At 40.5% G+C, this 13,542-nt stretch overlaps 1 protein-coding gene across 8 annotated transcripts in view; it reads right to left on the bottom strand.

Annotated features, from left to right (window-relative positions):
* Positions 1-2,193, bottom strand: part of ccdc102a (coiled-coil domain containing 102A) — a 155,644-nt gene extending 153,451 nt beyond the window's left edge. For 2 of the 8 annotated variants that reach the window (XM_077619518.1, XM_077619529.1), the window contains exon 1: positions 1,706-1,990. Coding sequence is in view for 1 of the 8 variants with exons in the window: in XM_077619587.1 (XP_077475713.1) it covers positions 1,706-1,729 (24 nt within the window). In the remaining 7 variants the exon portion in view is untranslated. Of the gene's footprint in view, positions 1-1,464; positions 1,626-1,705; positions 1,991-2,024 lie in introns of those variants that run through there. The other 6 variants (XM_077619555.1, XM_077619545.1, XM_077619587.1 and 3 more) reach the window with 4 other exon arrangements.
* Between the last annotated feature and the right edge of the window lie 11,349 nt (positions 2,194-13,542).

Raw genomic sequence — 13,542 nt, forward strand, 5'->3', positions numbered from 1 at the left:
ACTGAATAATGTCTCATTTTAGTATTAATTGTAATATCCTGTTTTGGGGTGTTTTTTCAGAGGGTGGGAATGAATTAATTTTTGTTCATTTCTATGGGAAAATTTGATTTGAGATCGACATTCAAGCTTGGTACCGGAACACAATATGCACGTATCTCAAGGTATTACTGTATTGTCATGCTTTAAGCATGATGTGCGCACGCGCATCAGTCACGTTTGCCTTTTCACTATACAGTAGTACCTTGACATACGAGTGCCCCAACATACAAGCAATTTGAGATAAAGTGGTACCTCGACATATGAGTGCACCGGCATACGAGCAATTTGAGATACGAGTAAATTTTTTAACAATTATTTATTTTGAGATACGAGACCAATTTTGATATACGAGCAGACAGCGGCGGACGCGAGAGGCTGCTCATAAGAACATCATGGGCACTGTGTCTCTCCCCGCAACTTCCTTGTGTAATGGCTCTCTGGTCGCAACTCCCTTGTGTAATGTCTCTGCAAACACTGGCGTTGCATTTTTTTTTCAGTCTTTTTCCCCCGTTAGTCAGTGCGAATGGTGTATATACTACTTCTCGTTGACAAATGGTCGTGCGTTATCCTATTGTGAGAACATTTGTGTGCATCATTTTCTGAATATTTTGAAGGGAATACAAAAGCAAACTACCCTCAATAGGTTGCTTCTGAACGTCAGGGTGGAGGCGGGGCAAATAGAGCCAAGAAAGGTAGAAGAAAGGTATAAAAATGTAAAACAAAATTAGAATTAAGTTTAGTGTAAAGTTAGATTAAACCTATTTTTGAGTGTCTGCATCGTAATCCAAGTTCATTTAAATTTGTTTATGTTATGTTACGAGCACGTTGCCGTGCAAAAAGCCCCTCTCTCTGTCTCTCTCCCCCCTCTGCGAAATCCGTCTAATTTTAATAATATTAAACACATTTTAGTTCTATTAAACCACAAATTATTTACTTTGTTAATAGATGGTGAATTAGAACAAATAAAAAAGTTTTTCCAATCCAATATCCTGTTTTGCGTGTTTTTACAGAGGGTTGGAACAAATTAATTTGTTTTTAGTTCATTTCTATGGGAAACATTTGTTTGAGTTACGAGAAAATCGACATATGAGCTCAGTCCTGGAACGCATTAAGCTCGTATCTCGAGGTACAAGTAAAGTTCCAAGCAAATATTTGCTTGAGATACGAGACAATTTTTAAGATATGGGCATATGAGACAGCTAGGTGGCTGAGACGCGAGAGGCTGCTTATGATTTCAGCGCACTGTTATTCTCGCCGCATCTCCCTCGGGCAAAGATATCTACGAGCACTGTGCGGAGCGTCACATTTTTTCCCGTGGTTTTTTTTGCGTTAAGTGCAGAATTAAGGGAAACATTAATAAGGGGCGCAATTAACTGAGGTTGACACCTATGCTTTAACAAAATGTATTACAGTAGAACTACTCACAATGTTTAAAGTCCCCGACGAAAAACACAAATTCTAGTTTGTTTAAGCAAATTACTCGACACGTTCTGTTTATCGAAACTAAAGGGTAAGTGTAGTACAACACAAAGGAATTGGCAGGTTTGTGTGATACACCAACACCCCCCGCCCGCTCTCAACTCCACCTGAAGTAAAAAAATAAATAAAAAAAGAATAGTTCAGTGCAAACTCAACAACGACAGCAACAACACAAGGAGCAACGTACCATAATTTCTGTTAATGTGTGCATTTGGTCCCGTCGAACTGGTTGGGATTTCCTCCTAAAATGTGTTGAAAACTTGGGCGATGTTTGAATTCCTGGCACTGTTTTAATTTCGGTAGTAGATTGATCTGCGCTTGCGCTACGTGGAGACGGGGTCGTCTATTTCGGATAGCGAACGACAGCAAACACGTTGGGACAAAATACAAACAAATCCTTGAGCGACTGAAGTTGTTGTCATTTTATATCATCATACCATCAAAACCCTTGGTAGGGTAAAAAACATACGTAGACAAGAAAGAAAAAACATATATATACGGTTTACATTTTTTTTTTGCTGGTCCCCTGCAGCCACTGCTGAAGTGGTCCCGTAGCACTGCCAGCATTGTGTTTCTCCTCCTGACTGTTACATGCATCCGACTCCTTCCTCTTTTTTGAAGAGCCGCTTTCTAGCCAACTCATCATCAACTTGCTGCTAGCTGTTGGCTTGGGCTCCTTTTCTGGTTGATGATTTTATTTACTTATTTCTTTATTTTTTTTTTTAATTATTTATTTATTTATTTATATATATATATATATATATATATATATATATATATATATATATATATATATATATATATATATATATATATATATATATTTATTTTACTGCTTTTTTATACTGAATATAAAAAAACAATGTACTGAAATCGCGAATGTTGAAGCCGTGAAGTGGTGAAGGATGCCAGTACAGTGTTAGCTCGACATACGAGTGCCCCGACATACGAGCAATTTGAGACATGAGTAAAATTTTGGGCAAATATTTATCTTGGGATGCGAGACACATTTTGATATATGAGCATACAGCGGAGGCGAGAGGCTGCCCATAAGAACATCATGGGCACTGTCTTTCTGGTCGCAACTCCCTCGTGTAATGTCTCTCTGGTCGCAACTCCCTCGTGTAATGTTTCTCTGGTCGCAACTCCCTCGTGTAATGTCTCTCTGGTCACAACTCCCTCGTGTAATGTTTCTCTGGTCGCAACTCCCTCGTGTAATGTCTCTCTGGTCGCAACTCCCTCGTGTAATGTTTCTCTGGTCGCAACTCCCTCGTGTAATGTCTCTCTGGTCGCAACTCCTTTGTGTAATGTCTCTCTGGTCACAACTCCCTCGTGTAATTTCTCTACGAGCACTGGGCGGAGCGTTGCATTGCATATATACTATTTCTCGTTGGCAAGTGGTCGTGCGTTATCCTATTGTGAGGACATTTGTGTGCATCATTTTCGGAATATTTTGAAGGGAATACAAAAGCAAATAATCCTCGATAGGTTGCATCTGCAAGTCAGGGTGGAGGCGGAGCATATAGAGCCAACCCGCCGTGAGAAGAAAGGTATAAAAGTGCAAAACAAAATTAGAATTAAGTTTAGTGTAAGGTTAGATTAAACTTATTTTTGAGTATGTCGTCATTGTAATCGAAGTAAATTTAAATTTTTTATGTTATATTACGAGCGCGTTGCCGTGCTTAAAGTCCCCCCCCCCCCGCCCGTCTCTCTCTCCCCTCCGCGAAATCCGTGTAATTTTAGTACTATTAAACACATTTTAGTACTATTAAACCACTAGTTATTTGTTACTTTGTTAAATGATGGCAAATTAGAACAAATAAAAATGTTTTTCCAATCCAATATCCTGTTTTAGTTGTTTTTTCAGAGGGTTGGAACAAATAAATTTGTTTTTAATTAATTTCTATGGCAACCGTTCATTTGAGTTACGAGTAAATCGACATACGAGCTCAGTCCCGGAACTAATTAAGCTCGTATCCTGAGGCACCACTGAATATAAAAAATAAATAATAAATAAATCACAATAAAAAAAATCTCGCAAGTGGTTATCGCGTCGGCCTCACAGCTCTGGGGTCCTGGGTTCAAATCCAGGTCATGTCCATCTGTGTGGAGTTATCATGTTCTGCCCCGGCCTGCTTGCGTTTCCTCCGGGTACTCCGGTTTCCTCCCACATTCCAAAAACATGCATGGTAGGCTGATTGTACACTCTCAATTGGGTGTGAGTGTGCATATTGTCCGTCTCCTTGTGCCCTGCGATCGGCTGGCCACCGATTCAGGTTGTCCCATGCCTCTGGGCCGGAGTCAGCTGGGATAGGCTCCAGCACCTCCTGCGACCCTAATGAGGAAGCGGTTCAGAAAAGGAGATGAGAGATGAGATGAGACAATAAAAATGCCTTGGTGGTCAGAAACCTGAATGATTATTAATTTTACTTTAAAGGGGATGAATTTTTGCTCTATGGTTCAATTTTTATGATGAGTTTGCAAAAAAGGGTACAACAATTATTTCTATAGATAATGTTGAATTCCTTGAAAAACAAAAATATGCCTGCATTATCATTTATCATGCATTTGCTACATTTAGTACAGTATTACCTTGACATACGAGTGCCCCAACATACAAGGAATTTGAGATACGAGTAAAATTACGAGCCAATATTTACCTTGAGATACGAGCATTCGAGACAGCCAGGTTGCGAGAGGCTCTTTATGATTTCAGCTTTCTTGCCGCATCTCCGTCGTGCAAAGATCTCTACGAGCATTGGGCGGAGCGTTGCATTTTTTTTGTATTTTTTCGCGTGAGTGCAGATTTAAGGGAATCGCAATGGGTCCAAAGCAAGCCGGTGCAATGAAGCACAGTGCGAAGAAAAGAAGATATTGAGCATGAAGTAATCGAAAAACATTAGTTTACTAACTGCGTAACTGAGCTGGCTGGCCAATATGTATCGAAAGGCAGGAAGTTCGCCCCGAAAGCCGCGGTGGAATACATTAACTTTGGTTATTGCACAAGAAGGTTTAAATTTACTGTAACATAAGATTACAATTGTCATCTTTCTTTTAAATGTGAAGCTTCAAACTACTGTGAATAAGTAATAAATTACTTTCCTTGTTATTCGATGATTCACTATGTTACCTTACTTTAGAAGAAGAGAAAAAAAATGACAATTTTGAAAAACATTCTGTAGTTCTGTTGTGGAATAACGATAAGACAACTACCTCCTTATTCTCTCAAAAGTAAATAATACTAAAACGTGCAGAAATTTTGACAGGAGTCTTTTATTTTTATATTTTTTTCTTAAAACAAAGTTTCTGTGCAGTATGAAATATTCAAATTAAGACATCATGTCCATGTGTAAGCAGACTATTTTCAGCCTCACAAAATGAAACTGTAAAATTACCTCAAGAAATGGGTATTTAATAAAAAAACAAAGTTAGATGAACTTAACCGATTTTAACCAAAAATTATCAAGTTTTGATTTTTGCAACATTGTCAGAACATTTGCATGAAATGGGGAACCTCTTTGATATCAAATAAGAAAATAATTACAGGCTGTCTTCAAATGAAGAGAGTGGGTTATGGAATGTTTTAATAAGGCTGCTGTTTGTGCACATAGATTTGAGAGGCATTTAAAAAAACGGAAAGAAAATGACAGGGAGACTTCACTTGGATCTTTTATTGTGTTGGCATGCTGTTGTTCTGCATCTCACAATCGCTCATTTTGGATATGTTATAGTCCTTTTTGCTTTCATGCTCCACATTAGCTGCGCTATTGCCAACCATGCTAAAAACAGCTGTTTTTTTTACCATTCTCTTCTACTGAACGTTGGGCTGGAACTAGCATTCACGTCACATCAGAGGCCCCGTTTTTTGGGGTGTTTGGGTGATGTAATTGCATTTTAAACTTATCGAATATTATCAAAAGTTTTTATAATTGCTGACAAAAATCATTTGACAATAACAGTGGCGGTCGGTGCATTTTCTCGTAGCGCCTTCAACGTATCAATCCAACCCTCAAAAACTATTTTATGGCTATAAAACCTCTACTGCAGCTAGACTGCGACACATAAAAAATAATCAATAAATCAATACACAAAAATGGGGTAAAATCCACTTCCTAGCAGCATTTCATGATTAAATACAAATACTGGAGCTTTTCACACATTAAAACCAGGCCAGGGGGGCGATTTTCCTGGGAAAAGACAGCGATGAACGTCAATGGCGTACAGGCAAATATTGCCCGAAAATTGGGTAAAATCCAGCCGAAAACAGCATTTATTGATTAAATACAAATACTGGAGCTTTTTAGACATCAGAACCGGGCCTGGAGTATAATTTCCCCGGTAAAAAGACAGCGATGAACGTCGATACGTCCATACGTGAAATGACAAAAAATGAACTAAAATTAGGTCAAATCCACTTCCTAGCAGCATTTATTGATTGAATCCAAATACTGGAGCTTTTGAGACATTACAACCAGGCCAGGGGGGTTATTTTTCCCGGGAAAAGACAGCGATGGACGTCAATGGCGAAACGCCAAAAATTAAACTGGGGTAAAATGGGGTAAAATCCACTTCCTAGCAGCATTTTGTGATTAAATACAAACACTGGAGCTTAAATAAAAACACTGGAGCTTTTCAGATATCAGAACCGGGCCCACAATTGAAATATTATTTAGGAATATATCCATATATTCCTCACCAAAAATTCTTTTTAACTGTACACAATATCCATCCTCCTTTCTTTCTTCCTTCTTTTCTATCGCCATCGAAGCTAATGATGAAAGTCGAGCCTGTCCTGTCATATTTCCGGCATAGTCCGTCTTGAAAATGGCTTTAAATCAACACAACAATATATTTGATGGTGCAGCTAAGTTAGCACACTGAAAGTGGCGCGCACATACCATTTTCCTGGCTGTAACAGGCTTGCTAGCTTTGGAGTTGACCGCCCTTTCTTAATGATGTCCATTTCTTGGAAAAGTCAGTCTGGAAAATAGCTTTGTGAGAGAAATCTGCAACAGAATCCATTTGTTTTTGCCACTGTCGGCCAATGTGGGTGGAGTTTGCCATCTCTGGCTGCGGCCCGCCTACTAGCCAATCATAGTTGGTGAAAGCAATGACATATCCCAGCCAGCAAAATGCTAACTCCTATGAAAAATCATTGTGGGGTTACCAACTCGAAATCTGATTGGTTAAAAGCAACAGTCTTGTTCAATGCAGCAGACCCCGCAGAACTGATTGTGAAGGCTTTGAGGCAGATCTGATCTGGCAACAAATAACGGCTGAATTGTGATTGGTTAAATGCTTCAATATGAAAACACACATCTGGAAGCAGTGCAACCAGGGGGAAAAGCAATGAAAAGAAGCTAACAGACCATTTGGAATAATAAGTATTGATGGACAAAATATAATATGATTCAAATATTTCTTAGGCCAGCAGAAAAGGCCTTGAAGGCCCTGACGGCCCGCCACTGCTTGAATCGTTCGACGATCCTTCGTTAAATGTTTTTTTCAGTACAAACCAATTCAGGTTACTTATACAAGCCTTAAACATACAAATGCACTTATATAAACTTTCAATATACTTATATAGGCCTTAAACATATATTATAATACAAAATATAGCACTGAATCAACTTACGAACAAATTCAACTTATGAACAATCGCTCGGAACCTAACTTGTTCGTAAGTAGGGGAGCGTCTGTATCGTATCTTGTGCTGACCCGGCCCGCCTGTCAAATTTTTAAAGTCAATGTGGCCCCCGGGCTGAAAAGTTTGCCCAACCCTGATCTAGTCGCTCATCTAGGGTCCACTCTGTCCATGACTACAAAGCTAGCTGATTTGAAGCAGGAGGTTATCCAGATTTTAATAGCAGAGCAGTACTTAGGAACCACAGGTGGAGCATCTGCAGATCCTTCACCACTAGTTGGCGCCAGAATCAGTGTTCCAATCTCATGGCTGGCTTAAAGGGCAAACCAGAGGGTAATCGTACTTTACCTGTTGGGGAAGATCCCCATATTGCTCTGGAGATGTTGCGTTTGCAATGTGAGGCTAAGGATAGGGAGTAAGCCCATCAGCTAGCCCTCAAGAAATTGGAGTTCGAGAAGGAGAGTGAAATTAAAAGGCTGGAGGTTGAACTCGCAAGGAGTTCAAGTAGGGTAGAGAGTAAGGGGTTTAATGTCAGTAAAAGCCTTCCTCTTGTACCGCAGTTCCGTGACACAGACGTCGAGGCGTGATTTAGTAAATTTGAACGCATAGCACAGTCACATAAATGGCCAGCAGAAGGCTGGGCTCTGGTCTTGCAAAGTAAACTCTCTGGAAAAGGTTTCGAAGCATTGAGTACAATGTCGGTAGAAGACGGCCTTGTATATGATAAGGTAAAAGCAGCAGTGCTGCGCGTGTATGAACTGGTGCCTGAGGTATATCGCCAAAAGTTCAGATATCACAAATTAAAGCCTGGACAGGCAGTGTCTGAGTTTGGCCGCGAAAAAGAAGTGTACTTCAAACGTTGTTGCGAGGTAAGCAAAGTTTCCACTTTTGAAACACTTACTGAGTTACTTCTTATTGAGGAATTGAAACATTGTCTACCAGAACGCATAGTGGCCCACTTAAACGAGCGCAAGTTTAAAACGATGTCAGAAGCCACCGTTCTCGCCGATAACTATTTGCTTACTCACAAAAGGTTGTTTGGGTCTACTCGATCTGATGACCTGGGCTCTCCTCACTCAAATCCGGTTAGTAAGCTGCAATTCCCGGTAATACAGTAGCGCCTTCTTGGCGTCGAAACTCTGTCACGGAGCGCGAGACGCGTAGGTGTAATTTTTGCCATAGAGTTGGGCATCCTGAAGTGGATTGCTTTTCCTGGAAAACAGTCAGAAAAAGGACCAGGTAAAGGATTTGAATGTGAAAGAGACAGGACTGGTTCAGACCCTGCGTCTTCAGTCTACAGTCTCTGATGTTAAATCGTCAGGTGACTCGATGGACGTTGTCGATAATGGGTACATGCCCTATTGGTATAGTGGGTGTCTCTCTCCCTTCAGATTTGCAACAAGCTCGCTCGGTCCGTATATTACGGGACACCGGCGCGAACCAGTCTCTGATGTTGTCTGGTATCCTACCTTTTTCTGCCGAGTCTGAATCCAATGTGTTGGTAACGGGAGTAGGTTGCGGTTATATATCCGCCCCGTTACATCAAGTCCACTTGAAGTGTGAGTTAATCACAGGTACATACAAAGTAAGGGAAACATCGAGTTTGCCAGTGGCAGGGGTGGATATTCTTTTGGGGAACGACATTATCAGGGGGAGAAACAGAGTAGTGCCTGTGGTGGAGGTGCTAAAGCAGCCGGTTATTTCATGTCCCGATGCGCTTTCCAAAAGTTTTCCTGATTTATTCCCTGTATGTGCCGTCACTCGAGCGCAGGCTCGAAAACGACAAGAAGAAGTAGATTTATCAGACACCGTGTAGAGTCTGCTGTGGCTCTAGCCTCTGAGAAGGGAGTTCATATGACTCGTGACGCTCTTTTTGCTGCTCAGATTGAGGACAGTACCCTAAACAAGTGTTTTGAATATACTGTTGCACCTGAAGTTGCGAAGACCATGCCGACAGCTTATTATGTTTATGATGGACTGCTCATGTGTAGGTGGTTTCCGCAGAAGGAGGGTGATGGTGAAAGGGACGAGGCCTGTCAAATAGTAGTGCCCAAACCGTTTCGCCAGTCAGTACTGTCTTTGGCCCATGACAATTTCTGGGCTGGTCATTTAGGAGTTACTAAAACCTATTCGCGCCTATCCAAGCATTTCTTTTGGCCAGGCCTTAGAAAAGACATGTCCACGTTTTGCCGCACTTGTCACGTGTGTCAAATGACTGACAAGCCTAATCAAACAATCTCACCTGCTCCTTTACGTCCGATACCCATCATGGGTGTTAGGTTTATCATTATTATAAATGTTTATCAATATTATTATATATATGTACTTGAACGCTTTTATTTTATGTTAGAGTTATTGGCATTAATAAAAGCCATTTCAATGCAAAAGTAAGGACTGTGGTTCGCATCAAGGGGACTGGGAATGGCTTTGGGCAGGATGGTTTCACAACAAGCGCCCTTGGGAACTGTGGACTGTTTTGGCTTCGCAGGATGGTCCAACATTTTGGTCCTTCGAGCCTGTGGTCAAGATACCGAAGCAGAATCCAGGACGCTTCCGTTCGATATCTGGGAAAAAGACCGTGGCCACGGCAGCTAAATCCCCTTTACGGGCTGGATTACTCGAAGGAGCGCCCTGGATTCTCGACGGTTGACGACTAATCCTACTGAAAGAGTCATCTGAGGACATCTCTGGTAAGTCCACATGAATGTCTGCATTTGTTGACGGTTGCCAAATGCGCGAAGGGGCATTGCATGTGTAGGTCCATTTTGAGAAATGAGACAATAAAACCCTGCGCATACTAGTCTCTACCAGGTAAAGAGACAGAGCATGAGTCTATAAAACTTAGGGTAGTTCGGGGTGTCCTGTACTGTGGTCCGGAAAAGTACAAATATAACTCCAACGGTATATCAGGCTAGGGTATACATTTGTGTTACGTGTATTTCGTGTGTTAGGGCAGTTCGAGGTGTCCTGTACTGTGAAAAGTACAAATATAACTCTGACGGTATATCAGGCTAGGGTATACATTTGTGTTACGAGTGTAGTTCCGATAATAAAAGGCGGAAAAGAAAGTTAACTAACTGATAACTGAGTGCACGCGAACTCCCTTCAAAATGGGCAGTTCAAATAACAAAGCGGCTAGGGATGACGATCCGAAACAGCGTCTGCCGTGTAAAGATTGGAAGTTTGTTGAAAATCAAAGCGCTACAAGGGTTAAACACCTAAATGTATGGATAAACAAATATGGGTTTGCTGGCCAGCTTAAATATGCATGAAATATAAAAACCTGCAGGATAAAATACGCACTAAGCATAGAGATAATCAAATCTATATATAATATGTGAATGGAGATACAAGCGAGACGGCTTGTTCCACTGAAAGAAGAGTGATAAAACGAATCCGTTGTGTAAAAAAAAAATTGCGCTGCCTCCTCGGCTGACGGGGAAAATATTTACCGAGATAGGTGGCGAGAGAATAGGAATGTTAGCCAAGAGATTGGAAAAAACAAATAAGGAGGTTAAACAGAAATGGGGTTTTCAAAACTGCTATGTGCTGGGTTTGCGGAAAATTGGGGCCTATATCGCGTGATTGCCCGGACAAAAAGGTCTCTAAAAACAAGGCTTGCCTGCTCAAAATGATTTGAATGAGGATTTTGAACATGAGGATGTTGAGCTAAATTTAATGGAAAAACTGGCATTTGATTTGGTTAACTGTCAATTTAATGGAATGAAATGGCTTATTGCGGCTTGTCCTGGTTTTGATCCCGTCCGCTAGCGGGAATATTTTGGTTAACAGACGAAAAGAAATACAAAACGGCCAATTAAATGTTTAGCGGGGTTGCCAAACCTGCGTTTTTTGTCATACTCTAAACTTGCCAAATAATGCGTCGACTGCGGGGGAAGCGCTCTGTTTTGGTGTGACTGCTGATTTGAACGCGGACAAACATGTGGGCCGTGGGACGGCTGATTTGACGGTGTTAGGCATTCAGTATGCACGCGGACCCCACAAGCGACTAATTTTTTTTTGGACCCCTTCCGTGAAAACATTACAATAATTGGCCTTGGGGGTGCTGAAGCAAACTTGAGGGCAAAAATGGGGTTTGCTATGATATAGTTATGCTTGCAGCATATTGTGATTATGGGGTCTTGGCAAAATATTGTGATATAGTTGGATATCGGGAGAGGAATTAATTTAGTCTTCTTTAAAAAGCGTTAGAATTGTGCACAGGAGGCGAAGCATTGTGCACATAAAGAAAAAGAGAGCGTTTTGGAATTTATAAACAAAAGATAAGAATGCTGCTGTCGCAGCAAGCGTGAAGGTCACAGTTAGCGGCTAAGGGCGCGCTTCCGTTTGAACATTTCAGAATAAGAGCAAAACATGGTCGACAAGGAATGCAGGGTGATGCGATTACTTTCGCATTCATGTTTCGGGTTTTAAACAGCAATATATATTAAGGTGATAGAAAATATGTTTTGGTAAAAATTGATTTGGTAAAAGCTTTGGAATTGGGAATAGAGCAAATTGACCAATTTGTGGATTTCAAAGGGCTCTTAATTAAAGAGTGCTAGTTTTTGGAGGATAAAAGAATATTAATACTGTTTTTGAATGGTTGGTTTGTTCAAAATACTTTAACATAAGAGAGTGGCTGGTTAAAGAAAAAGGAATGGGAAAAATTTACAATATTATGGCATATTGGTGACAATTTGTGGGTCCTTTATTAAACATTGAAAATTGTAATCAGGAAATGCCTAGTAAAAGGTTGATTTCTCAAATTTAATTATAGTAGATTTTTATTGTGGTAACAGAGAGCTATAGGAAATAGCTCTTATCTTAAGTAAACATACTATGAGGTGATTTGCAAATTATGTCTTAGGTATTAAGAGTTATTTGGTTGTTAAAGAGATCAGACATGAATTTAACAATGCAGAAATGGCATGAGAAAATTCATGGCATTCGTCCAAATTATTAGATAAATTGTACCTGGCTGGGGTAGATCAAATAACTGATGTAGGATAGGCATAATTTCCCTGGGACTGAGAAACATAGGGTGGTTTTCAAGTGCACAGAAGAACATTCCGTTTGTCCTGAGCGGGTGAAATATGTTTTGGCATGGGGCATGTTGATATTACGGATTGGATAAGCATTGATCACATTGATACAACCAAATGGCGTTGCTTTCTATTGCTTTAAAGGCATACAAATTAAGAGAACTTTATCTTAAAATTTACAGCATTGGGATTATGGGGTTAATGCACTTAAATGTTACAGTGATAACATTTGGCAAGAACAAGCTTAGATAAGGGGGAAAAGAACAATTCTCCAGGTTCCAAAATCTGGCTAAAGAAGCAGATTATGTTTGTCGCTTTGGGTTTTAACAAAATGCGTTGGCGCATGAATTCTGGGGTATTTGGGGAATGAGAATTCCATATCTACAGCAAAATTCGGGGGAAATTTAAAAAATAGGCTCTATTTTGGCACTGGACGCCCAAATTCTGGTGGGGGCTTTCATGGTATGGAACGAGTGATGACATAATGTCTATGTTCAAAAATAGCATCTCCAAATTATAAATTATCAACCTTTGAGTAATGCTTTAAGTAGATGGGTTGTCTAGGAATAAAATGAAATGGGCAAAATTCGAACAGAATGCGAGATATATTGACAACTACTAAAACAAACCTTAGAGGTGAAACTATTGCCGCCTCAATTCTGCGTACAAACAGCTAAACTGATAGCATTGACGGGGGGTATAATTTAATGCGATATATGGAGGTACATTTTTACAAACGGTTAATATACCTGGGTGGGTGTGTGTGTTTCAATGTGTCACAACTTTTCCGTTATTGCATTATTGGCAAACAAGGAGTTAATCAGAGCCACTCGCATGTCAGTCGCTCATCCTGGCTGACTAGGGCGACGAACGGCGGCGATTGAACTTCCAAAACAAATTTCTATTTGTAGATGTGTGACACGCTAGTCTAGTACATTAATTACCTAGTTCCTTCTGGAATGATTATTGCTGACGGGGCAGACAAAAATGGGTGAACTCCCAAAAAGCCCGACTGTGGATGGTGGTTTACACCTGTGATGAAAATTTACAGGCCACTGATGTATGGGTAAAAAACCCAAATTGATTGATTGAGTAATTAACGCATCAACATTGCGGTTCGAGGATCTACTAATGGAAGGGGTGGATCCAGACCTTCCAGAGTGTGGAGTATTCCTGGTGTCCTCGAGAATTCGTGGGTTTTCTCTGGGTACTCCAGTTTACTCCAACAAACCAAAATTATGGATGCTAGACTGGTTGAACACTCCAAATTCCCCTGATTATGAGTGTGAGCGTGGATGATGGTCTGTCTTTTTGTGTTTTTGATTGGCTAGCCAC

Source organism: Stigmatopora argus, chromosome 2 (genome assembly GCF_051989625.1).
Source record: "Stigmatopora argus isolate UIUO_Sarg chromosome 2, RoL_Sarg_1.0, whole genome shotgun sequence".
Lineage (NCBI taxonomy): Eukaryota > Metazoa > Chordata > Actinopteri > Syngnathiformes > Syngnathidae > Stigmatopora > Stigmatopora argus.